Source organism: Oreochromis aureus, linkage group 3 (genome assembly GCF_013358895.1).
Source record: "Oreochromis aureus strain Israel breed Guangdong linkage group 3, ZZ_aureus, whole genome shotgun sequence".
Lineage (NCBI taxonomy): Eukaryota > Metazoa > Chordata > Actinopteri > Cichliformes > Cichlidae > Oreochromis > Oreochromis aureus.
In genome coordinates this window covers 5,739,790-5,767,228 of record NC_052944.1, presented here as the reverse complement: position 1 = coordinate 5,767,228, position 27,439 = coordinate 5,739,790, and the positions used below count along the sequence as shown (strand labels likewise).

The 27,439-nt window shown below is 40.5% G+C and overlaps 1 protein-coding gene across 1 annotated transcript; it reads right to left on the bottom strand.

The window, feature by feature from the left end:
• Window positions 1-892: 892 nt before the first annotated feature.
• On the bottom strand, window positions 893-25,940 carry LOC116321175 (SH3 domain and tetratricopeptide repeat-containing protein 1; the record flags this gene model as incomplete). The annotated part of the gene is made up of 18 exons (XM_039609653.1): window positions 893-1,853; window positions 1,967-2,163; window positions 3,325-3,475; window positions 3,693-3,815; window positions 4,273-4,423; window positions 9,075-9,255; window positions 9,345-9,566; window positions 9,641-9,781; window positions 11,135-12,466; window positions 12,549-12,587; window positions 14,815-14,945; window positions 15,056-15,251; window positions 15,902-15,978; window positions 16,089-16,287; window positions 17,238-17,378; window positions 18,071-18,176; window positions 20,188-20,318; window positions 25,907-25,940. Coding segments are annotated over 18 exons (3,804 nt in total), but the record flags the coding sequence as incomplete, so codon positions are not given.
• Window positions 25,941-27,439: the final 1,499 nt, after the last annotated feature.

The window sequence follows — 27,439 nt, the reverse complement described above, 5'->3', positions numbered from 1 at the left end:
TTATGACCAAGTCATAACCATTATATTTCCATCAATCTTGATACCACTGACTCAATGGCAGCCCCAAACCACGACAGAGGCTCCTCCATGTTTTCAGGACTGTACTGGCAGTTGCTCTGCTCCTGTAGAAACAGGAGGCAAACTGACATGTCTTCATATGACACAAGCTACTGTTTTTGATACATCATTAGTCCCCCACTGTTGCTTTTTCTGTGTGTGACCTTTTGCAGGTGAAAGTCACAACTTTCAGATGTACTGTTTCAGCTTTGTGACTTCTTTCATCCACTGATCCAGTTTTTTTTCAGGACCTAACAATATTTGATGACCAACTCTTTGGGAATCATCTGGTAATTGTTAAAAATACGAGAATGTCTTTAGAACTGTTGGTACGTGTCACTCATCTAAAACAATGTTGCCAGCAGAAATTTTACATTGGCTCTTTGCTTGTTGTAAAGGGTAAATAGATCAACTCCACTCGAGAACTCTACAATGTGTCTTGTCATCCACCTGTTTAAGCACACATTTATACAACTCTTTTGTTTGTGCTTTCTATTTAACAAACACACACACACACACACACACACGCACGAGACGTGGCTCAAGACTGTTCTCAGTAATGTATTTGTCAGTGGTTTCATTTTCAAAGTTCATTCTTGATTTACTGCAAAACTTGACCTCTGACCTTGACCTTGAGGTGGCTGATCCCATAACACACTCATACAGTGTACACATAACAAACTGAGATTAGGAGTATTTGTAATTGACTGTACAGTAGGGGGATCAAAAATGCACAAATGAATTTTTCAATCAACTTCAAGTAACATTAATGTGTTGTTTCTGAGTTTTTTGAGATTCTGTCTCTCTCCATTAAACTGAAATTATTATAAAGAACTATTAGACTATTGATTTAATAAAAATTCAACAGGGGATCGAATAATTATTTCTCCCATCAAAGTCACATCAAAGTAGAAGCAAGTGTACTTTAGAAAGTTACATGAGTAAGATCCAGCCTGGAATGTTCACTAGTGACCAGCTGTCGATTTTTAACAAGTGAACAGTGTTTCCCTGTTTCCACGTGTCAGGAAGTACCTGTTTATAGTTGTCTATTTAAATGAAACATGAAGTAAACACAAAGATAAAGTTAGAGGCCCATGGGCATTTAGATTTCAGGGAGCAAACAGCATCAAACAAGGTGCGTCTCAGAAAGAAACATTGAATTAAAGGGCTTAATTAGGTTTGACATAAAGATCCCTCTGTGTGACCTAAAACAAATGATATTAAATAAATATATTTCATTATGTATTTCATGTATTTCATTTCAGTGATAAAAAATAACATTTCAGTACATGCCTGGTTTATGCCGCTAGCACGCTCATCTTACAGCAATGGTGGCTCAGAGTTATGACATGTCTTATTATTTAAACTGCTGAAAAAAATTGTTTTTTCTCTGAAATTATTGACTTTATCATCATGTTGGAAAACAAAATTGTGAAACTTGTGATTTGAAAAGCATCTTCAGTGTGGAACGTCTTGTCCCAAAGTTGCTCCATGTCTACTCCGTACCAAAAAATAACATCTTCTGTCTTCATGCAGTGTCCCTCCTACTGTCCTATATTCTTGTATTGTGCGCTGCTGTACTGCTGACCTGGTGAAATATTTATCCTCTTTGTGTTCAGCTCTGCAGCAAATCCTCGTGCCTTTTGATAAAAGAAGAGAGAGCGCTCCCGGTCTATTATGAAGTTGTGGTAGATGGTGGCGAGTTGGGTGCACAGCTGCAACTGAGACTTTTTGTTGCCCAGATCCATGGCTGCAGCGAGAGCTAAGTGGTAGTATCCAGCAGCATCAAAAGGGTCCTGTTGAGGCAGGATTTCAGTTTAGGCATATCGCAGATCACTATGTTCATCAGATTCACATTTTATTGTTTAAAATACAGAAAACAACCCACATCTACGGTCCAGTCCATTACCTTCAGATCAGTGAATATAATGTCTCCCAGTGTTTGGTACAGCCTCACATAATACAGTGGCTCCTCATCGAACTGCAGAGGTGTTGGGCAGAGGGTCAGGGTCTTCAGGTAATAGTGCTCAGCCAGTTCATACTGTTTCAGACAGTGGTACAGTGAGCCCAGACGGTGGTACGCCACTCGCTCATTCAGACGCTCACCTACATGTACACAGTTTATTTGGTTTTAGCACGGGAATTAATGTCAGGATATAAGCCAGTGATACGTTTTTATAGGAGCTAACTTTGAAGTCTAACCATACCTGCTGTTCACAGCTGTCATGATTTATTTGAATTTGTCATTACATGCCCCAAAATTACTAAAACCAAAAGAAGGCAATTTAATTTTATCGTCATTATATTAATATAGATTAATAACAATAAAAATACTGCAAACAGCAAGTAAATTACACTAAAAATGAAAATGTTTGTTTGACTGTTAGGATGTTCTCTGTATTATTTTAAAGTCTTTATCTCACAATTCAAAGTACCTTGAGGCGACTTTGACAACATCAACAGACAACAAACTCACTTTGTGTCTCTGGTCATACAGGAGATAAAGAAAATACTAGACAAACTAATGTTTAGAACACTACAGAGAAGTTAATTACTAAGGCATGTTGAAAAAGAAAATGCAATCGTTAAAGGTAGATTAACTAAAATAACAGCTGATACTGTTGTGGGCAGTGGGAAGCAACTTAATTGGATTCAGGCTCTGGGATTTGTGGATGCACAAATCACCACAAAAAGGCTACAAAACAAAGTTAGCAAATAACCTACTAACACTCTTACTTTGTCTGAGTGGCAATAGACAGAAACACAAAAAAAATTGGAAAGCAGTAATTGTGTGCTGAGGAAACCCTTAGTTGAATGTCTATTTGAAGTTACCTGTAGCAAAAATGGAAACCCTTACATATGTAAAGTTTGTAAAGCTGTTAATGTTACCGCTCCCCCATGCCATTAATGCTTCCATAGTTCAGCATATAGTCACCTGAAAACACACCTATTATCCAAAGTGTTTTGAGAATAGTTAATTTATGTTCTGTGTTATGTAGATTAGCAATCAATGGCAGGACAGGTACACACTGGGTACTACCAACAAGCCCTAAACCTGAATATTTTAAGTCAGCATCAGCACCTGACGAGCCTGAAAAAAGGGGACCGGGTGAAGCTGCATCTTCAGTGGTATTTTTGCCTGCTTTTAATTATAGTAACAATAGTTTTGAAAAGCTAAGTACAGAGAATACACTTTGGTCCAGTGTTGACACACTTCATGAAAGGCAAAAGATGGAAACAACTTTGGTGTGTGCTGGTTTTGCTTACCCAGACTCTTACTGATGTCAGCTGCAATGTGAGCAAACTCCACTGCTTCCCCATACAGCTTGAGACAGAACATCACTTCAGCGAGCTTATTGCACAACCTCAGTCTACTGTGAATGCTGTTGCTCTTCACTGCGATTGGCAGAGCACGGTCCTACATGGAATGAACATAAAAATACAGCCATTTAATTATGATAATTACAGTGTTTTCTAAGCTTGTATTAGTTTGCACCAATTTTGTAGAAATTATAGTAATATCATCATAGCACAATAATGCTGAAAAAGTTTTAACAAACATGGATAAATAATCTAATCCTACATATGAATTACTAAAATCAAGAGTACTATGACATTATTCTAATATGAAGTACCCTGTAGAAGATGACAGCCTTGTCCCTGTCCTGGCAGCTGTCGAAGAAAATGTCTCCTGCAGTTTCAAGAAGCTTCAAGATAAAGCTTGTGTCTCCTGTGCTCAAAGCTACATCCTGGGCTGCCTGAAAACACCAGAAATACAGGATTTCAGTGTATGATGAATTTCATTTTGGCCAAAGCTGAAATCGCTAAAATTGTGAAGATGGCTCTTTCTTCCACACATTTTCTTTGCTGATTATCTGACTTAAGAGTTGTGGTAAATGGAGTAATTCTTTTATAATACTTTTCTACTCTACGCAGACCCAGGACACACTGGTGAGATTACATCTCTCGATTGGCCTGGGAATGCCTCAGTGTTTCCCTGATAAACTGGAGGAAGTGACTGGGGAGTTGGCTGTTGTCCCCATAACCTGACCCAGAATAAGTGGAAGAAGACAAATGGATGGATAGAAGTTGAGAGATATTCATGATGGCTGACAAAGTTTTCAATATAAACTTGCAATTCTGAGAAAAATAAAAGTTTAAGACGATACCAAAGTTCCACATATATAGCTACAAATGAAAACACTGGTATCAGACCTGAACATAAATGTCCACCAGTTCAATCTGGCCCAGCAGCTGGTAGATCTTCCCGGCTTGTAGCCAGCCATATGCTTCCTTCTCCTTGCAGCCCAGGTCAATGAAAATACCCAGACTGGTCTTGGTGTAGTCAAGAGCAGCTCGGTACGCCCTGAAACAATTCAAAGACAACTTTTTTAAAGGTCTACAGTGGTTCCAGTGTTAATTTTATTCCATTCAATTTTATTTACCATTCACAACAACAGTTGCCTCAAAGCACCTTACACTATAAGGTAAACCCTACAATATTAGAAAAAATCATAACAATCATACAGCCACCTACGAGCAAACACTTAATGACAGTGGGAAAGAACTATTTTTAAATACTCTTTCTATCTGACAATCACATGCATTCATATTCTGATGGATGCATCAGAGAGCAACTTGGGCAACTTGGCATGCAGACTGGAGCATTCGGCAAACGAACCACCAACCTTCTGATTAGTAGGTGACCTGCTCTAGCACCTGAGTTATAGCTACCACAGGTTAAGTATACGCTAAATGGCAGGGGAACATGATGAAAACAGCCCCACCAAGGCTGGAGATTAGTGGTGTGCGATACTGCATATTTTGGTATTGATCCAATACCAAGTAAATACGGGCCAGTATCGCCGATACCAATACCGATACCGATACTTTTCAATAAATAAGGTGGATGCGTCATTGAATTGCTAATTATTTTTAGCAATTATTATTTTTCATGACCTTAAGTGTTTTTTGTGATGTTTCCTTTTTTATTAATAAATAGTTAAAACCCAGGACATAATTAGGACAAAGTTTAAAATTAAATAAAAAAAATGCTTTATTATTGTGGCAGGTCGTGGTCTGCGTTGCCGCTGCAGGTGAGATGGACTCACCTTCATGGCATCTACAATCATGCCTTGCTGGCTTAAAACCTGTGAGCTGCTTGTGCTGTTGTTGTTTTTGGTGGTTATGTGTACGGCTGGCAGCGGGAGAGCTGCAGCCGTTGAATGTACTGTTACAACAACCGTGTGATTACTGTAAGGGTGGACAGTGCGCGGCTTGGGGTGAGCCAGAGGCTGGAGCCCGGCTCACTTCCACGCCTGCTGCGCCGCCGCTGCTTGCCACATGGGTGGCCACCAGACCAGCTCCGGGGCTTCCGCTGGAGGCGCGGGCAGCCGCCAGAGTGGACACTTCCCCGTCGCTGGGCCGTGACATGGGGCGCCGATGGTCCGGGCCGATTCCCTCGCCTGTTTGCGGAGTGGGGAGTAGGTTTGGCCGGATGGCTCCCCGGCCTGAAGCGGGCGATGGGGGTATGTGGCGGGGCGTGTTCTGCGATGCCGCTGCAGGTTTGGTGGTGGTGATGTGTACAGCTGGCAGCGGGAGAGCTGCAGCCTTTGAATGTACTGTTACAGCAACCGTGTGATTATTGTAAGAATAAATGATGCTGCGAAGCATGAAAATGCCATCGGGTCTGTCGTGGTGGCGATCTTTTTTTTTTTTTTTTTAAATCTTAAGTGCACGCAAACCAGTAAACAAATTAAAACAAATACTGTTGATAAACTATAATACAAAACTTACAATTAAAATTCTCAACAACAAAAACAACTGGTAAAAATATAATTAATATGTAAACAACTTAACAACCCCCAAAGTATCTAAGTCACGTCACGTGACAGCACAACACCGAAACATAAGAATGGGGGAGGCGGAGCAAAGTGTGCCTGCTCTTCGCGGACGCAGGAGCGGCGAGTCCAGCGACCTGGCTGTTTCGTCTTTGCCGAAAGCACAGCGTTGTAAACGAGCAGAACTCAAAGTAAAGAATCGATCTCACCAGGCTAGTATTGATCCGATACCGATGCTGACTTGGTATTGATACTATCGATATTTGGATCGATCCGCCCACCACTACTGGAGATGGAACAAGACTGGAAGATCACAAGGAAGGAGGAAACAAGACATAACAATGCTAAATGGCTAGTGGAGTTAAGAGAAGACCACAGCAACCTCCCTGAACAGGATCCAGTAACCATCACAGTGGCAGACATCCAAAACAGAGTCTCAAGCATGAAGAGTTGGACAGCATCAGACCCTGACATGACTCAAGCCTACTGGCTAAAGAAGCTAACTGTACTCCATGAGTGCCTTGTAGCACAAATGAACCAGTTGCTAACGAATGAGACACACCCGAATTGGCTAACTGAAGGCTGGACAGTCCTGCTCCCGGTAGATAGAGCAGTTGTACGAGATAGTAAGATCAGACTGACCAACCTGTGCAATACCTGGATTGACTACAAGAAACCCTAGTCATGGGATGCCTCACACATGGATCCTTGAATGTGTAGAACTATACAAGATCAACCAAGAGCCTTCATCAGGAATTCAATGGGGATGTGGCGAACAACACTAGAAGCTAACTTCAAGCTAACTTCAAGCCAACTGCACAAGTCACCCTCAACTGTGGGATTTACCAAGGAGATGTCCCCACTGCTGCTCTGCATAGGCCTGAACCCCTTCAGCCAGATCATTGACAAGACTGGCTACGGATACTGACTACGGAATGGAGCAATTGTTTACCACCTCCTCTACATGGATGATATCACTGTATGCTAGGAGTGAATGGGACATTGATTCACTCATTCACACTACTAGGATCTACAGCAGTGACATTGGAATGTCATTCAGACTGCATAAGTGTAGTTGGATGGTAACTAAGAACGGAAAGGTAGCCAGGACTAAAGGGACAGCACTACCAGTAGGCAACATTATAGACATTAAGAATAGCTTCAAGTGCCTGGGAATCCCTCTGGTAAATTGGAACCATGAAGAGGCTGCTAGCAAAGCCACAACCACCAAATTTTTATTTATTCTTTATTTAACCAGGAAAAAAAATTTCTACTGAAATTTCTTTTACAAGGATGTCCTGGCCAAGATGAGAAGCTGCACAGTGTGGAAAGTTCAAAACAAGCTTCATTACAACAATTAAAACAATTTTGTTTACTAAGTTGGTGACCAAGACCTCTGTAGGTCTCTGTAGAGATTCCAACTCTGACAGGAAGAGGTCTGGCAGACCCAAAGCCACAACTGAATCAAAGTACAAGTTTGTGAGAGTTGTTCTGAAACTTTTGACCGGTAGTGTATACTTCATTCAGATGCTGATGAATATAGAACTGTATCATCTGCATACATATGGTAAGAGGAGAATTTGAGCTGCTCACAAATGTTATTAATACGAAGTAAAAAGAGCAAGGGTCCTAAAATAGACCCTTGTGGAACCTATTTATTCAGTATGAGTGGCTCAGAGAACACCGAATCAAACCGAACAGACTGGGTACGTTTTGTTAAGTAGCTTTTAATCCAACTAGTCATATCTGTACTAAAACCAAGCTTTTGCATAATATTGATAAGATCAGTGGTCCATGATGTCAAAGTGGTCCATGATGTCTAATACTAGTACTCTAATTGTATTATGTCCCGCCCTGAAGCCAGATTGAAAATGGTTTATAATGTTATTATTTTCAAATAACTGTTGAACTGGACAGACACAATTAACTCAAACACTTTTGCTAGGATTCAGCATCAGCAGATGCTGAGGGAGGTCTGTAGGACCCAATTATTATTATGGGCGAGGAAGCCAAAGTTATTTGCAAAGCCAAAAACTCAAACTGTCTGGGAATAGATATAAAATGCAGCAGTGATGCTTGTAAATCCTCAGACACATACATGGTGACACCTTCAGCTCTGTCTTTTCTATCTGCTCAAAACACATTATATCCAGTAAGATATAAAATATTATCATTTATCGTTGGACTCTGAGACAATCACTATATCAGGTTTACTAGTTATGAACAAAGTCTTGAACACATCTAGTTTAGGGACAAGACTCCTTGCATTGAAGTGTAAAGTCCATGTCTATGACTAAAGTCTTCAGGTGTGGCTAGATGATGTACGCAGAAGGTACCTGCACAAGGTCAGTTGAATGGGAAAAACAAGATCGGCCTGCCGGTCGTAAAATACCTTGCTGTGCAAAGATGCCCCTGTGGCAATCCAGCACATAACAGCAAGGTGCAAGACGCTAGCAGGCAGGGCATAGCTTGGAAGTCCCAAGGTCAAAATGGGATACATCCCTAGGGTGGTTGAAAATGGCTGAGATAAGAATACAGACCTACAGATACAGTCATACAAACTGGCGATGGCTAACCAACCAAATATAGTAGTGGTGGACAAGCAGAATAAGACAACCATGGTCCCCGTGGTCATCGGAGAACTCGGGTCAGTGACCCCCTAAGCTAGGCAAGTGGCTCCAGCAGATTCCAGGAATGACATCCAAGATCTCTGTCCAGAAGAGTGCAGTCCTAGGAACAGCTAAGATACTGCACAGTACCCTCAAGCTCCCAGGCCTCTGGTAGAGGACCCGAACTTGAAGGATAAAAGAGGGGCGAGCGGTATAAGTGAAATTATAATGTATATAGATCCCTTTTGAGTTCTGTAGAATGAAAAAATGAAACAAAAATATTCTAAACCAGCACTGGGCAAAATACATTTAGCACTGTGAAAGTAACATGACAGTAGTGTTTTAAATTCTTCTCCTCAAAGAAAGGTCTGGAATAATCAGGCCTCGTCATATCTTAAAGACCTCAATAGTACCGTATCACTCAAATAGAGCACTTTGCTCTCAAACTGCTGGAGCCTTCAGCTTTCAGTCCCGATCTGATCTAAACCACAAAACACTGTATTTTGCTACTGCATAAAAGTGAGTGAATGTCATATTCCAGTCATACTGCAATTCTAAATGCACATACTGTTCTGTGCCAATAGAAAGGTAGATCTGGCTGATTGCTTCCAGTGCTTCTCCCTCCTGTTCTCTGTATCTGGTGCGTCTCAGCAGCTGGACTTGGTGCTGACTGTAGATTATCCACTGAACCTGGTTTGGAATCTTACACTCATACAGACGACACAGACATCTTGTTACACTGAGCTCGTCTGGCGAAGTGACAGAGAGAAAAAAGGACAGTTTTAACACAGAATATAAGATGAACATACTGCTATGGTTATGTGACATTCATACTTACACTCTAATAAGTTAGCATTGATTGCCAGAAGCAGAGCCCACTCATAGCATCCTTTCCCATAGTCCAGCTGCTGTTGCTTCACATAATACTTTCCCAGCTCCATCAATACGGGGATAAAGTTTTCCACATTGCTTTCTTCACTGAGCTCAGAGAAAAGTTGAACTGCCTCAAACAGATGCCTCTCTGCTAGTGTTTTTGCTCCAGCCTTCAGACACAACAACCCTTTATGAAGATGAGAAAGAGTCATAACATATTTGGAATGAAACATTTATGCACAGTAGGATATTCTAGCTTACCTAGATTGGCCTGAGCTACCGCCCCGTTTGGCATATCTTCAAACTCTTGGCAGATGTCAATAGCAGCCTGGTAGCTCTCTGCTGCCCTCCGAACATCACCCATACATCGAAGTGCCACGCCCCGCATGTTGAGAACCACACCTTTGTATTGCATTAAAGAAATTTACTTTAACATTTAAGAAATGCCTGTTTGCTAAATCTTGATCCTACAGTACACTCCACATAGTTTTATTAATCAGTCAGAAGTCCAAGTCTTTCTAAAGTTGACCACTTTCTTTAGTTAAAAGTTTCAGCTGTATGTAATATATATAACAAAAGGAGTTAGTAACCCTGATATATAAAAGTCAAAATCCCAGATACCAAAATAGTTATTTGTGCGAAGCTGTGGTTAAACTCTGAAGTAACTCTGAATGAAGATGTGGAAGACAGCCAGAGATGAATATTAACTAATCATTAAATGCCGAGTGATGCATAAGTGTGAAGCAGAAACACTCCTAGGCCAATTGCAGCGTAACTAAGGAAGGATTCAGGGTCACCTGATCCAGTTCTGACTAAATAAAAGGACAAAGGGTGTCATTTTAGATGAACTCAATGCTTTTCAGGGAATTTTAGGACATTCTGATAATGATGAATTACAGTAGTGCAGTCTAGAAGTAATAAAAGCATGAACAAGTTTATCATCATCACTCTGAGACAGAATATTTCTAATTTTAGAGATATTGTACAAATGGAAAAAAGTTATACATATTTAATACACACATTGACGGATAACTCCTGGTGAAAAATGACTGTTACTGGAGGCCAACGTAACAACATCCAGAGTAAGCATCTGGTTACTAAAAATGTTTCAAACATTTTCAGGGCCGAGTACAAAAACCTCAGTTTGATCTGAATTTAGAAGCAGGAAATTAGAGCTCATCCAGGTCTTTATGTCTTCAAGACATTCCTGAAGTTTAACTATTTGTTGTGTGTTATCTGACTTTGAGATAGACCTCGGTTTATAACTACATTTAAGAGTGTGAAACAGCACATTACAACTTTGAAATATGAGCTGCAATTTTAAAACAAAGTATAGTTTGAAGACAAAATGAAGAAGCTAAACAGCTCAGCACACACAGCTTTGCCTGTTCCAGTCTCTTAAGGTCGAATGACATATTTTGGGAATGAAAACTCAGGAAGAGATGGTCCATACAGATCTGGGATCAAAAATATAAAAAATGAATAAAATATGATACCACTTCCTGTTTACGGGGCTTTACAGCCAACTTGTTGTAAAGGACATTTGCAGAAGCAAATCTTAAACTGAAGGTCATCTGTGAAAATTTGGGTGAAAACTAAAAAACACTTTAAAATTCCTTAAGCTATAATAAGCGGTAGTGATAAAGGAAACAAGAACGCTGAGATTGTCGGTCACACTCTGGAACTTTTGGGGGTTTTTTTTTAATGCATTTTAATCATTTTAATTTTTAATCCAATTTATTGAAACACCCTCACCTTCCTGAGGAGTTGTGCAGTGTTCTGGCATAGAAGCCAGAATTGATTCCAGTATGTCCAAAGCAAGTGCAGACTGACTGTTGTCAATGTGAAGCCACGCCAGCCAGATGAGAAAACCTTTTCTTTCTGAAACAGAGACATAAACTTGCCTCGAAGGATTGTTGTTGATGAGAGCCTCCATATGGCAAATCGCATGTCCCGTCATCTTGTGTTTGCAATAGAGTTGGCAAAGACAAACAGTGAGCTGGTGGCTCAAAATGTGGTAATGGTTTCTCTCTCTACTTTGGAGCTTTGTAAAAGCAAGAGCTTTGCGCAAATATGGAGCCATCTGAGGTGGAATGGGGGTTTCTTGTTCAGCGACACTGTCCAAAAGTAATACCATACTGCCAAGACAGTCAGAGAGCGTGGCAGAGGGCAGCAGAGAAGCTCTCCTGACTGAACTGGCACTGAGGTGGGGACGGTGAAGTTCACTGTAAAGCTTTCCCAGTGCCAGATATCCATGACTGGGAGAGATCCTCCATGGTCTTTGAGCTTCATCACAAAGAATGAGTAGCCTTTCCAGATAAGGAACAACTTGAGCTCCCATAGCAGAAGTCCAGTGGTGCTTTGCCAGTAGCAGACAAGCCCGAGCTTCTGCCATTTTGTTGTGAGAGAGGATAGCTTTCTTGAGCATGTATTTAAGAGAAGAGTTGTCCTCTAAGCTTTTCAGACAATCTGGGATTCCTATTAGTAAGGCAACAAGTCGTTCTGTCACAGCAAAGAAACTTTCTGTATTTTTCTGCAGAAGATATATTGCAGCAAGGTTGGAGAAGATGCTGCCCAGCAGTCTGAGGTCTGTGAAGCCTTCTCTTGGGACACTAAGAGTTTCCTCAAAGTAAACCTGGGCTTGATTGAACTTTGACCTACCTACACAGAGCTTCCCCAACAGGAAGCATAAACGAGTTTGTGACCAGAAAAGGTGTTTCTTCCTGGCTGTCTCCCTGGCAACACCCAGAAAGCCAATCAGTTCATCCTCATCACAGTGACCAGTGAAAGTGGAGGAGGCAAGTTTTTCAGAACTCAGTCCATACAGAATGCCAAACTCTACTTTGTAGTCTCGGCCGTCCAAAAAAGATAAGAGTGGAATGAATGTGTTTTTGTTCCCTTCAACTGGTTGGACCATGAAAGAGGGAAGTTTGGGGATTTTTGCCTCCGTAGCCAGGCCCGATTCCTCTAGAGTCTCACTCTTGGTTACGGTGTAATGAGGGGTCGACTCTTTTTCTTGATCAAGAAACCTGTGAATATTGATCTTGAACTCATCCTGTTCAGACTCAACTTTTCTTGAAGAGCTGGCTGCAAAAGAATAATGAGAGAGAAAATAATGATGGCATGCACAGGAGGCAAATTGGTAAAGAAGTGCTAATTTCATACTTACGTGAGGTTTTTTTCTCAGACTCTTGACAAGTGACCATATCTAAGATTAAACAACAGCTATTATGAGAAAGTGAATGTGTAAACAAAAAAATCTTAATGCTCAGAAACAAAACTCAGTGTAAATTTTATACACAAATGTATTTTATACTTGTCTTTGAATCTTTATTCATATAAAACGGTAGCGATAGAGAACTGCATGCATCCAAAACAAGTGAGAAGTTGGACTATGGCCACAAAAGTCTTGAAATTCATAGACACAAAGAAATGCCATGAATTATTATATGCAGAGTAATCTAACTGGAATCTTTGCTCACAAAATCCTACAAAGGCAAAAAGAGTGTAACTTTGTCACAGTAAAGCAAAGGACACTAGACACTGGTTTCTTTTAACCGTGACAACATGACGATTGTTGCAACAGTTTTTGTACCTATATTTAATCAAACACAACCATAACCACAGCAGTGGCAGATTACAGTAGGGCAGGGCAATATGACCAAAAATATTTATCACGATATATATTTGAAAATGTGCGATAACGATATAACTGACGATATGATTGCTGCGAGACAACATACTTTACAACTCCACAACTTTATTAGTGCAAAAAACCCCATCAGTGTATTTTCACTTAAACAAGCAGCTGTTTTTATGTGCATTAAAGCTATATAAAAATGTAACAGTGAAAATGCACATTTCTTGCAGACAGTTTAACCAAAAGGCATTTTCAGTGGAAATTGGCCGACATATCCTCAGCATAACCTCAGCATATCCACAAAACTTAGAAAGAGGTTATACACACACAATGCAGTAATATTATGTTGAAGCACTATCGATTTTTGAGAAAATCAAAGGATTGATTTTAAGTGCGCCTTATTTTCCGAAAAACACGGTAAGAACGACGGCCAGCTTGCATGCTCTACCAAAAAATGTACTTTGGTGTGTATTTGACGGAAGAAAGCCAAACCAGTTCCACTCCACTGAAGTTGCACCATTTTTACAAACCAGTTCTGGTTCATTTGTTTTATTCAAAAATCCGCTTTTGCCCTTCTCACTCTCTGTCGCCGCCATGCTTTTTCTGCCATGTGCGTATGAAAACAAAGGCACTGCACATGCACGTTTTACCTATATTCTATCGCGATATTTCATTTTCTTATCATTGCCTAACGTTATACCGGTATTACAATGAACGGTATGATGTGGCCTAGCTCTAGTTTACAGTAATCTGAATCATTTCAGCTATGCTAGCAGCAACATTTCCCAGATGACAATGTTGGTGAGCAGGCTGGTTGGTGGCCTGGTACGTAATGTTTTTAGCCTTTTCATCAAATGCCACCAACACGTCAGAAATTTCGATTTAATAAGTAAGTAATAACTTGGAGGATTGCAATTTTAAAGAGATTCATGTCCCTAATTCATACAACACCTCATTATGCTTGTAGATTGTGCCTCCATGAACTTATCAATGGAAGTTAACCAATGCTGACAGCACCACTTACAGGTCTTCATGTTGGACCTGGATGGCGGTTCTTTTAGAATTGCACAGGTTTTTATTCTTGCCATTTCTCCCAGAGCCACAAACTTTGGCACACTAAACAACCTGTTGTTGGGCTGAGTTAATGTATTTGTGTCAAAATGTCTCCGACACAACCAATTGTAATGGTGGATATCTACTTTTAATGTATAACCTACTACCAAACACAACTACCTATCTTGCATTTTGGTGATCTAGATCTGCTCCATCGTTCAATACTTTTTTCTTCTCTCCCCATGTTCCAGCTGCTCCTGGCTGGTCTTTTTTTCCATAATCTTGCTGACATACAGACAAAATACTAATGACACAGTCTTTATTGGGCGATCGTGGCTCAAGAGTTGGGAGTTCGCCTTGTAATCGGAAGGTTGCCGGTTCGAGCCCCGGCTTGGACAGTCTCGGTCGTTGTGTCCTTGGGCAAGACACTTCACCCGTTGCCTACTGGTGGTGGTCAGAGGCCCCGGTGGCGCCAGTGTCCGGCCGCTCTCGCCTCTGTCAGTGCGCTCCAGAGTGGCTGTGGCTACAACATAGCTTGCCATCATCAGTGTGTGAATGTGTGGATGACTGGATGTGTAAAGTGCTTTGGGGTCCTTAGGGACTAGTAAGGCGCTATACAAATACAGACCATTTACCATTAGTCATCCAACAATCACTATGTAACGGCAAATAATATTACTATGTACTATAGGTACTATGAGCTTACTAGGTATCGGTAAGCTGTTTTCCTTTTCTTTCTCACCTAGTTTGTAATTATGCCCAATATCATTATGAGATTTCTTCTTCAATTTGGCAATTGATTCTTCGATGACTTTTTCCTCTTGCAGAATTGAGAAAATCCAATCCTCTTCATCTAAAAAAATCTCTGCAGAGCTGGAGTGGTGACAGAGAAGAAAACAGGTACACATTGTCATCATTTTCAACCTAAAATGGTGTAATACAAAATAACTGTATACTGTATTGGAATCGGCTGTTACACTCACTCGTAAGCATCAGTGGACGGTTTTACCAAGCTTGTCTTGACCAGACCTATTTCTCCTGTTGCTTCCTTCTTCCCCGTGAACCAATCAAAACAAGGCACCAAAAATCCCACAATCGTGATGCGATCACCAGGTGACACGCTCAGCTCGTCTGGGCCCTCAGCATCATACTCCTTTGTAGCCAGACAGGTTCCTCTGGCTAAACAGAGGAGAGACTACATGAAGATAGTCCCAAACTGTGAGAGAGGTTTCTGTATCAATAAGTATCTCTGAAAACTAGAAAAACAGCTTTTATTGTAAACTCTATTTCCATATGTCAAACTAATGCATATTTGCCCATATGTAATCAGTGGTATACGTGGTGTATGTGTGGCCAACTGTTATATCACCAAACCCAATAAATACAAAGTGTTAGATGCAGTAGTGTTAAGCATGCCACCTGACTGCGTTGTGTAAAGTTGGGTGAAGGGGGGATCATTGTCTGGGGTTGCTTTTCAGGAGGTGGGCTTAACCCCTTAGTTTCAGTGAAAAGAACTAGCAGTGCTTCAGCATACCGAGACATTTTGGATAATTTCATTCTCCCAACTTTGTGGGAACAGTTTGGAGATGGCCACTCCTGTTTCAAAATGACTGTGCACCAGTGCACAAAGCATGCTCCCTAAATGGTGTGGAAAACTTGACTGGCCTGCACAGAGTCCTGACCTCAATCCAACAGGACACCTTTGGGATGAATTGGAGGCGATACTGTGTTGTAGTCCTAGTCCTAGCACAGTGACCTCAAGGCTAGACTGGAAATGATTATATGAGATAAATGAAAGTAACTGAAGTTAACATAATGCAAACACTTACCAAAGTGCAGAGGGAAGTCACAGGTAGATTTCCCATCACCTACTAAAATGCTTTCTGCACAAGATTTGAGAAACCACCTGTGGACAGATGAGATTATCTAAACTGATTTATGGTACTTCATGTTCACATCAAAGTTACTATGAGACTGCTTAAGGTCCACACGGGCCTTTATGTAGCTGTAACTCACTGATGGAAAGGGATAACTGGCTCCAGAGCAGGTCTAGGTGCAGTGCCCCGCGCTCCATCAGCCAGACAGAGAACAGTCCACCCTGAGCCTAGGAAGGGAGGCTCGAACTGGGCTATGTCTCCCTGCTCCAAGTACAGGTCTCCTCCAGAGGTTGAACTGTCAAACATCTGGCTGGCACTGCAACTGGCAAACAATGAACCTAACAACAAAGAGAGTGTGCAGGTTAAGTTTACTTATATAATGACAGTAAAACAGCAACTCAGTACACATGTATTTTAAATGATAAAACTGGGGGCAGCCCACACCTCCCCCTGCCCGGCCACCTCAGGTGGCTGGGATACTCAAAGTCCTCCAGCTTGTCTGGGGAAGGCGTTCCTCCAGACAAGCTGGAGGTCATCAGGAAATTAATGACATTAAAAAGACAAAAGGCTCTTAGTGACATCATTGCACAAACTGACTGGCTCCTGCTGTTTTCTAGCCCTCATAATGTAGACATGTTCAACAGCGGGGGAGAGAGAGAAAACATTTTCTCATGGAAAACTGAAACCGTCTGAGCTGGAGCCTTGAGATCAACTGACTAATATTCACTCACCTGCATTTATTGCTGAACATTAACTGTAAATTAACACACTGAGCTTGAGCTTCCAAACTGGCATCCCGAGCCCACCTGACCTCCTCAGCTATGACAGTACGATCTGGCCATAAATTAAATAAGCACACCCATGAGTAAATTGGCCACTCCCTCACCCCCCCAAAAAAGGAAAATCATGGGTTCCTATACTGTTTGGTATATCAACCCATGATACAGGTATGGTTTGTCCTTTAAATAAATGGACCACACTAAGGCTGCTTGTGAAATTATTTCTCAGAACAAGTTTATATTAGTACTTTAAATTCATTACACAACATGGCATTTGAGTGTGATGATTTATATGTTTTCTCAATGGCTGCATATAAGATGTTGCATTTGGTGTGAATTGGAATTATCAGCATATATACATATGTAACTTATTTAAAAAGTTAATTTATACTTTCACTCTGCTAAGATTTCACCAGGTAAATGCACCAGGTAGTAACACCTTTGTTACTAATTTACAGTTTTCTGATACCATGTCTAATCACCTTCTAAAATGATATTTTAGTGCCAACCTTCTTGTAGGAGGATGCCTCTGTAGAAAAGGTTAAGTGTTTCCTCCTGAATGGTCACCTCAACAGCAAAGTCATCCTTCAAAGAACTGAGCCAGAACATCTGGTCCAGCAATAGGTTCTCCATACAATGGCGCAGGAAACCTGCAGGAGAGGAGGATGTTCACAGAAGGCAGTGTGAGCTAATGGGACAAGATGTACCACAAAACATGACATTTTACACTGTGTCATTATTTATTAACAAGAACTAAGACAAAAATGCCAGAGCAGTGTGGAAAAACCAAATACACATACTAATCCAACACCTTTAGCAACAATAACTTGAAGTTTTATGTATTAATTTAAAAGGAGGAATTTTATCCTCATCTCTACAACATCTTTACTCATCTTTTATCTGTTTATTGAGGTTAACAGGCGTTTGTTTATGTCCAGCTCTCTTAAGTTCTTGTCACAGTATTTCAGTTGGGTTCAGGTTTGGATTTGACTGGGCCGCTGCAACACCTTGGTGTTTTTCCTTTTTCAGCCATTCTGTTGTAGATTTGCTGGTGTTCTTGGGCTCACTGTCCAAGCTAGAGCCTCCAAACAGAGTCCCTCACACTCGACTCGATCCACACAGAACATAGTTCTGTTTTCTACGGTCTCGAGTTACCCAACTTGAATTGTCATTAGATGAAGCTAAATCCCAATTTCAATTTGATTTTAAATCTAATTATTTAATACTGAACTAAGCAGGACTAAAGGTTTAGAACTGCATGACAAGATCTCTAATATGAAAATCCTGCTGTTGGTTTGTTTTTATGACATTACATATACTTCCACTTCAGTGTACTCCATACCTATTTTGTAATATGTGGTGAACTTCCATATCTCTTCAAATGTTGTGAACATTACATAAATGGCTTTTCTTTCACTGTTGATGGAGATGAGATGGGCGGACAGCTCCTGAAGAAAACAAAACACAATGTGTTGATACTGAAGTTTCTTAACTCCAAGAACAAAGAATCACAACTGTCCATCTGATCCAATTATCATTTGACTGCTCACATTTAGCAAACTGATACATAATGAATGTCATTTAAACATCAAACTGAAGGTTTTGATACTTTTCATGTCTCAGTCTCATTTTCTTCAACATAGCAGTTACAGGAAGTACAGCAGGTTATCAGCAGGAGTATAAGAAGAAAAATGAGCTGTGGCAGCACAACAAGAAGAGAAGAGTTAATATTTTACTGAAATGTGGTCCAATAATGTTTTACAGCTCGAGCCATAAAAACTCTTCAAAGACCATCACTTTCCAGATGTTTTTCAGGTATGAGACAGAGAGTGAGCAAAACCACCTGAAGATAAACAAACTTCAGAATCAGTATTTAAAATATAAACAAAAACAGCAGAATACATATATGATAATGATCTGCCCAAAAATGTGTCTCGAATAATTCAAACAGTGGTAGGTTGCTCGCTGACCACAATCACATGGCTGCCAATGCACACAAATGACTTCACATCAAAACACAACACAGTGAAAAGAACACAAATGTCTGTTTTCTGTGGAGGTCGATAACACTCACTCACCGTCTCTTCTCTCAACCAACCTTTGTTTTCACAGGGGTGCTGCAACACCGAGCCACAAATATCACTGCAGAGCTGTCAGGAAGTGTTTGAACTCTTTCAATTAAAATGGTTGAGGAGTTACAGATGTTTGAAAAGATGTTGTGAAACACCTGTCTGACACCAGTGACAGAGTACGCTTTAGAGGGTTATACTCCTGATCTCCTCAGATGGCCACTCCCATCTTTTCCTCCTCAATCACCACTTCAATGAAAAAGCTTCTTTTTCATTGTATTACATTTGTATTACAAACACATGCTTTATAGAATATGAGGCTGCACAATGAGCAGAATATAAAGTATTTAAAATGAGTTCAATCTTAAACATATGAAGCAGTAATATTAATCTGTTTAACAGCGATTTGACATTTCAGATACAGTTAATAAAGTACTGTACGAACATATCTTTAAATGTTAAAGCTTTAATCTAAAGCGCTTTAAGTGGTCAGTAAGAATATTCCCTTTGAAAAATGAACTGTATGGGTGTCAAGCATGCACAGGCATCACTGGAAGACTCTGCTGCCATTTCCATGGAATTCCCAGCAGAATCCTGGAGCTGAGCTCGTAAGTGTCAGCGGCTTCAAAAGCCGATTCCTGCTAAATTCTGTACTGGGAACTGTTGCAGCCACACATCACTTCATTGGGATTAAATCTTTCACCACAGAATATCAGTAGTGAGGTTTTGGGGCTCACTGAAACCTCAGTGGTAGAGTCTCACCCCAAACCAATGTTCCTCATTCACGTCAGAAGGAATCGACCCTCTCAGGTAAAATCCAGCATTTCATAACCTCTTTGTACCAAAAGGTTTATCAGTTGGCAGCTCCTTAGAGACAAAGGTATTAGAGCAAAAAGTCTTTCACAACTGTTGCTGCCACCCCTGCTGCTACGTCAAGACGTACGTTACACTCCATGAGGAAGGAAACCTCAATCAACTTAGGAACAGTGCCTGCCATGAGAGATGGGAGATCCATGCCCCGAGCACTCCAGGTACTTGTTCACTGCTCCCTCCTCCCCCCAAAAAGTGTATAGAAGAAGATTTTTTCTCCAAGTTCCACTTTAAGCTGTGTATTGGCCAAAAATATTCTCCATGTTCACATTCATGCTCTTTGCCTCTCCTCAACACCTTATAGCTTCTGTGATGGGCAGGCCAGAAGACGGTTGCCTTACTGAGATACTTCACTCAGTTTTAAGTTTTCAACATGCAAAAAACAAACTAAGGAAAAGATATTTATTGCATTGCTATCAATTCATGGAGGAACTTTGTGTTGGAGCACATATATAATGGACTAAAATACTCAATAGAAGGCTTTTGTGTGTGTCTGTGTGTTATGAGTCAGAAGTTATACCTTAAATAGGGTATTGACCTCGGAGCTGTCAGCCTCCAGCATGCACAGTTTCCCTCTCAGCATTTCCTGTGACTTTTCATCTGCAGGAAGATGGTCTGGACCCCTGACCACATCCAGCAGTACAGGAAGAGCTAAACACACAACACACACTTAATATAGACGTGTCAGACAAGACTATGAGTGAATCAACTCTAATGTGCTGATTCTATACATTTCCTGTTCTGACTGGACAACCTGTGTTATCCAGTCAGAACAGGATGATTGTAATGAAATTGAAATGACAATCATTTCATATTTTATTAAATGGGTTTATGACTTCTTGAATTTACATTTATGGCTGTGTGGTGTCTGTTAAAGACATAACCATACAACATGTTTTCAACCATGTATAAAAACAAGGGTGAACAGTACAAAACTAATAATTAGGAAAATACAGTGTTATAAATGAAAGTGATTAATAATCTCCATATTCAAGATGGTGCAGCTGGTGGCAGCCTGAATACTGCTCAATGATACTTTTCCTGCTTGTGTTTATCTGTTCAGTTTTCAGCTCTTCCTTCCTGTTCATATATACATCAAGTTATCAGGTTATCAGGTTGTTTTTTAAAATAAAACTTTACCCTGTCTTTCACCCATCTGGAGAATTTTGCAATACTATTAGTTGGAGGAGCAGCTCGTCAAACTCCTTCCGATCGGACATCCTTCTTTCAATTCACCCAGCGAATGTTCAGCCCTGTGCCTCAATGAAATCTGGCTGGGTGACCATGTCCCCAACAGCTCACTGTATCTACCAGGCTTTCAACTGGAATACTCAGTGCAATCATTTCCATATAAACTGTTTCCATATAGGCTTCAACCTACAAATAGGTTTCCAGCCAAATTCCAAAACTGAACCCAAGGAGATCTCATAAAATGAGTGCTCTTGGTTAGCTTTCATCTGGTATGACTAAAACCTCTATTAGCCTCTATTATAATAGAAGATCAATAGAAGATCAACTCACATGGGTTAAAATAGAAACTGCCAGTGAGTTCACTGTAAAATAAAATCATCCAGTGATGAGCTAATGATGAACCTGAGTGTCTCTCTCACAGTTTAATAAGTGACTGAAGAGGAACTAGTGGGTTCAAGGTATAAACCACTTTAAAATCTTTCATGATTTTCTACTGAGGTCACTTCAGTTTTACAGGTTAGATCTTTTCCTGTAATACTCAGGACTCAAAGTACCAATAAAAGCAATATGATTTGTTAGGGTGATTTATCTTCCTCCTAAAATGTTTTATTGTGCATTAACAAAAAAACAACAACAACAAAAAAAAACACTGACTCTTAACTCATCTAAAATAGACTTCATGAGACTACAGCATGTTCTGACCTTATAACCCTTGCAATCCCAGCATCTGACAGTGGTTCAAAGAGCTTCTATAAACATCACTATTTGTGGCATGCAACTTTCTCCAGACTGACAGCAAAACAAGCAGGGCTGGACTGGGACAATCAGCCCGGGCATTTTGACTAGAGACCGGCCCAACAGGTATCATAGCAAAAGCCATAAAGCCTCTGAATGAAAACAAACGCTGTTGTGACAGTGATGTACACTGTCTTGTTGGTATATATGTATCAACCTTAAACCTACGCCATCCTTCATATTCTGGTATTCTAAACAGTACTTAGGTTGTTTAATATTTCCACTAACTAATAGGGTTGCCAACTCCCAGCAAAAAAGTAGGGAACCACCAAACGAGAGACGGGACTTGCGACAGAAAAGCCGATCAGCTGATCATTGATCAGTTTCATGATTGAAGTAACAACAGCAGGGGGAGGGGGAGAGAAGAAGAGGCAGAATAACAGAATAACTCCGGCTTTGTGTCTTTTTTTCATTCTAGCTGAAGTACGGGACAAATTGCGTTCCTTTTCACCTCAATACAGAACTCATCGGTTGTAATTTGTCCAGCCAAGAGTCGATCGTGACCAATTGGCCAATCCACCACCTTTCATTGTTTAATTTATTTCACCTTTTATTGTTAATTTTATTGTTTAAAAAAAACCCCCCAAAAAACCAAAGACATTGGCCCATAAAAACAAAAAATCACTATGTTCACTATGAAAAATCAGCTATGTTGACAAGGTACATAATAGGATCATGGGGAAACTTGAAACCTGGACCCTTTGTAGCCGGTTACCAAGATTATGTGAAGTACCCTCTGAAGAGCTCCTAGATGATGTGAATGCAGCACTATGGACAATTCTTACCGGGGCTATCACCGAGACTAATCAGTTCATCTACACCATGGCAGCAGTGATCAGTGAGATGACTATAAGATGAACAGCTACAAGTAGCAGTACCCACCATGGAGAAAGAGACTAGAGGCCAAGATCAAGGTAGCAAAACTAATGGATTAGCAAAAGGTGCCAAAGAAGTACAGCAAGCTGTCCATACCTGAGGCCTTGAAGACTCACTGCTTAAAGAGGTATACACGCAGAGAAATAGAGCGGCAGGAGAATAAACCAGCTGTTCTTCACAGAACCATCTAAAATATACTCTCAGTAGGGAACAACAAGAGAACAGCACCGCCCAGGATAGAGATGGAGCAACTCTGGAAGAGCACATGGGAGAAGGATGCAAACCATAATAACAATGCTCAGTCCCTATTGAATCTGAGAGCAGACCACAACAAACTCTCTGAACAGGATCCAGTAACCATCATAGTGGCAGATATCCATCTGGTATTCAATGAGAGACACAGACACAGAATGGCTAGCCAAAGGCCAAAGAGTCCTGATCCCCAAGGAACCCCAGAAAGAACCGGTCCCATCCAACTACCGCCAATAACCTGCCTCAGTACCACATGGAAGTTCCTGTCAGGCATCATAGTGGTTAGGAAAAACAGGCACATGGCACATGGGGAAGAGAAAGAAATTGGCAGGAATATCAGAGAACCGAAACACCAGCTACTGATAGACAGAGCAAGACTGAAAGACCAGACTGACCAACCTGTGCGCTGCCTGGATTGATTACAAGAAGGCCTATGACTTGATGCCCCACACCTGGATCCTGGAATGGCTGGAATTGTACAAGATCAACAGGACCCTAAGAGCCTTCATCAGGGACTCAATCGGGATGTGGCGTACAACACTAGAGGCCAACTTCAAGCCCATAGCACAGGTTGCCATCAAGTGCAGAAGCTATCAAGGAGATGCCCTGTCCCCACTGCTGTTCTGGATAGGCCTGAACCCCCTCAGTGAGATCATTGACAAGAGTGGCTATGGATACAATCCTCTGACATCAAGCTGTATGCCAAGAGTGAACAAGACATCGATCACACGAGTACATCAGGACAACTGTGTGCTCAGTGAATGCCTCAAGCAGCAGAAACCCAATAAAGAGGAGCAAGAGGAGTTGTACTTTAGTTTAAAAGAACTGAGTTACTGCCACCAATGCACTAAGAACTACGTGAAAAGATAAACAGGCATAAGTGGAATAATATTTTTTTTTCATTTTACAAATCAGTGCAAATTCCAGGATTACTCAGCATTGCTATTTGTGATTTTCTGATGTTACAACTGTTAGTATAACTTAAGGTTACGAGTATATTGTTGATTTGCTAATAGAGCTGCCACGATTAGTCGACTAGTCACGATTACGTCGACTATCAAAATCGTCGACGACTGATTTAATAGTCGACGCGTCGTTTGAAGCTTTGTAAGATCACAAAAGACGCAGGAATAAGTAGTAGGATTTAAAAGTGTAATAACGGACTGAAACAGAAGATGGCAGCAGTGCATGTAAAGGATGCCAGCTGCCGTTAAACCCGAAGAAGAAGAAGCTGTGTCCCAGAATTCATAGTGCGGCCCAGCGCAGTTGTCAACAATGGCGGCAGCTAGTTAGTTTTAATATTACTATTATTATTCTTTCTGGGTCACAAAATAAACGTTTAACATATTTTCAAGCTGTAAGTTTTACGTCCAATCGATGCATGATCTGATTAGTCGACTAATCGCAAAAATAATCGGTGACTAGTCGACTATCAAAATAATCGTTTGTGGCAGCCCTATTTGCTAAATGGTGAGTTAAGTTTCTGTGCTACCCTCTGTTTTGTGATAATTTGTTTACGACGTCAGTGGTGTGTTCTGTAATGTTATGTACCAAATTGCACCACTAGAGGGTGGTGTCATAAAAAGTGGAGGAAAATGCGGTCAAAAAATAGTTAAGATGGCGAACTGATAAACACGCATGTAACACCCTGCTACATTCAAATATGTACGTTTATGTGCTGTGTTCATTAAAAAGGCACTTGTTCCTTGCTGAGGACTTGTTTCATTATAAACCACCATTACAGACTAGAAGACAGCAAAGAGGCACTAATTATGGCAGCACAGGAACAAGCTCTAAGCACAAGATCCACAGAGGCTGAGGTCTACCACAACAGGCAAGACCCAAAGTTTACCAAAGTGGTAGCAGGCAGTATAAAGAGTCCCCTGAGACAATCCAGCACATAACAGCAGAGTGCAAGATGCACAGAAACATCTGTACCGAGTATGTCCTGGAAGTCTCACGGTTAAAATGAGAGACGCCCCCTAGGGTGGTAGAAAATGACCGAGCTAAGATCCTGTGGGACTTCCAGATACAGATGGACAACATGGTGATTGCCAACCAATTGGATATACTAGTGGTGGACAAGAAGGAACTGTAGTGATAGACGCAGTGATACCGAATGACAGCAACGTCAGGAAGAAGGAACACAAGAAGCCTGAGAAGTATCAAGGGCTCAGAGAAGAGCTAAAGAAGATATGAGGGTGAAGGTAAACAGCGTCCCAATGGTAATCAGAGCACTTGGGGCAGTGACCCTCAAGCTAGACGGCTCTAGCTGGCTCCAGCAGATCCCAGGAACAACTTCGGAGATCTCTGTCCAGAAGAGCGCAGTCCTAGGAACAGCTGTGATACTGCGCGGACCCTCAAGCTCCCAGGCCTCTGGTAGAGGACCCGAGCTTGAAGGATAAAATACCGCCCGCAGGGGTGAGCTGGGAATTTTGTTTATAGCCAGCCACTGTTTACCTATTAGCAAATTGACTGTGCATCAAGGTTTTACCAGGACCTTTACCAAAGCTGTCTAGCCTCTAGTACCTGTTAATGGCTATTTTGTCATGACCATATGAGCTACACCTGACCCAGACAGGCATTCTCAGGTCCAAATCTCAGAGTTTGCTGAATGGAACAATAGACAGGTGAGCCTTACTCCCAAGTGGAATTCTTACAGGAGGGGAAACATCATTGACAATGCAGTGATGATGTGATATTAAAAAATAGCCATTAACATGCGAGTTATTCTAGTAGTTCTATAAGAAGATAGAATACCTACGTATATAGTATAAGAATAGTAAACTATTCTGATTCAGCTCTACTTTGATCACATCATAGATAAGCAACTTCATCACTGATACAGCATTTTCACGTTCACCAACGTTCACGTTTACTTGTAGTGTTAACCAATCATCTGTCAAGAAAGTACTTACTGTAACTTGACTTGCATCATAACACTGAAAATTTGGAAAAACAAAGTGTGATAGTTGTGACAGTCTCTAGTAACGCTCTTGAAATGTGGAATTTCCAAGTATTTCAATGAATGTTCAAAACTGGTGAGCAATCACCAATTTTATATATTATATATATAATTAGTTAAAGATGGTTTGACAGCATTAAATTGGAATTGATAAACTCACCTATTGGGAAGTTTTCCTCATACGCTGACAGAGTTCCTTCAGACTCACAGCATCTCCAGACAAACCATGCACTGCTAAAACACATAAAGAGACAAGTGCAGAATTTATCCTTAACGAAAATGTTATGTGTTTCTACATTTTACCATTATACAATCATCTGTTAATAATCCGTGAAAGTTAAAGCATAATTACAGACGTGCAAATGACATCTAAAATACAGAAGACCTTTACAGTTGGATTCATCTGTTTATTTGGTCAGTCACGCAAAATTAATTTGTTAAACTTCATATTTAACTAACAGTATTTAATGAACAATTGAAGTTGTTTGCTCAAAGTAATTAAATGTTTAGCTGTCGATTAATATTGTGAAATAGCTAACAACTGTTTATTTAATAAAATGCCTCAGTAAACAGATGAAACTATTAGCTTGAAGTTTGCATAATAAGTCTCGAAATAACAGAATATAACTAAATACAATACTCAGTTACTAAATTACTCTACAAATATGCAGTGACTCTTTTCAATAATACATCTGAGAGGGGATTCATATTTTTATTGGTTGCTTTGCTTAGGAATTTTGCACACAAAACGTTTGAAATGTGGTGTTTTGTTCTACATGTAGCTACCTAATAGTTCATTCAAGTAAACCTGCAAATCCTACAAATGAAACATTAGTTGAATAATCAACTAGCCAACAGAACCTTAGCACCACTCTTTTAGCACTATTTTAAACAACTTTTGGTGGAAAATGTGATCAGTGGAATCACAGTGAAAATAATCACTGAATGCAGTTGGACACAAAATGTCTGTGTAGGTTCTCAGTCATCCAGGTCCTGGTTATCTAAGGAGGAAGGGAAAGTGACTGGACTTCTTTAAGTTTCCTGAAGAAATGGTGAAGATGTATTTAAATGGAACAACACTGTCATTCCTTATGTAGCAGGTAGAAACTCATCAAACCTCTGCTCATAATGACCCACAGCCTTTTTCACACCTTGGCTCATGTGACGAGGCACATGACCAGTAGTGAAGGTTTAAATACCTGGGCCTCTACCATTTAGTTTTAGAAGTGAAGATGCTTCTGGGATGAGAGGTTGAAACGCTTCATGTGACTGGACTTCTTAAACTTAAACAGGAAACTTAAACAAGTCCAGTCACTTTCCTTTCCAAGCTCGTTGGATTGGACACAAATTCCTTAAAAATAAATGTACATAAACCAACAGTAAAATCCTGAATTTATATGTTAATGTGTGACTTGCTGTAATTTCATGATGTCATGAACAATTAGTCACAGAAGGTAATTTTCTTCATTGGAACCACTTTTACTTCTAAATATAACATTTTTTAGTGACAATGATTATCTGAACTTAACTTTAACAAAGAACTTTTAACAGAAAACGATGTTAGACAGATAGTTTTACTTAAGTCACACAGCTGGTTTATGCACAAGACGGTTTAAAACTGATAATTTGCTTATATAAACAGAAAATTGCTAAAGTTTCAGGCTTTCACACAATTACTGTAAAAAAACAATAT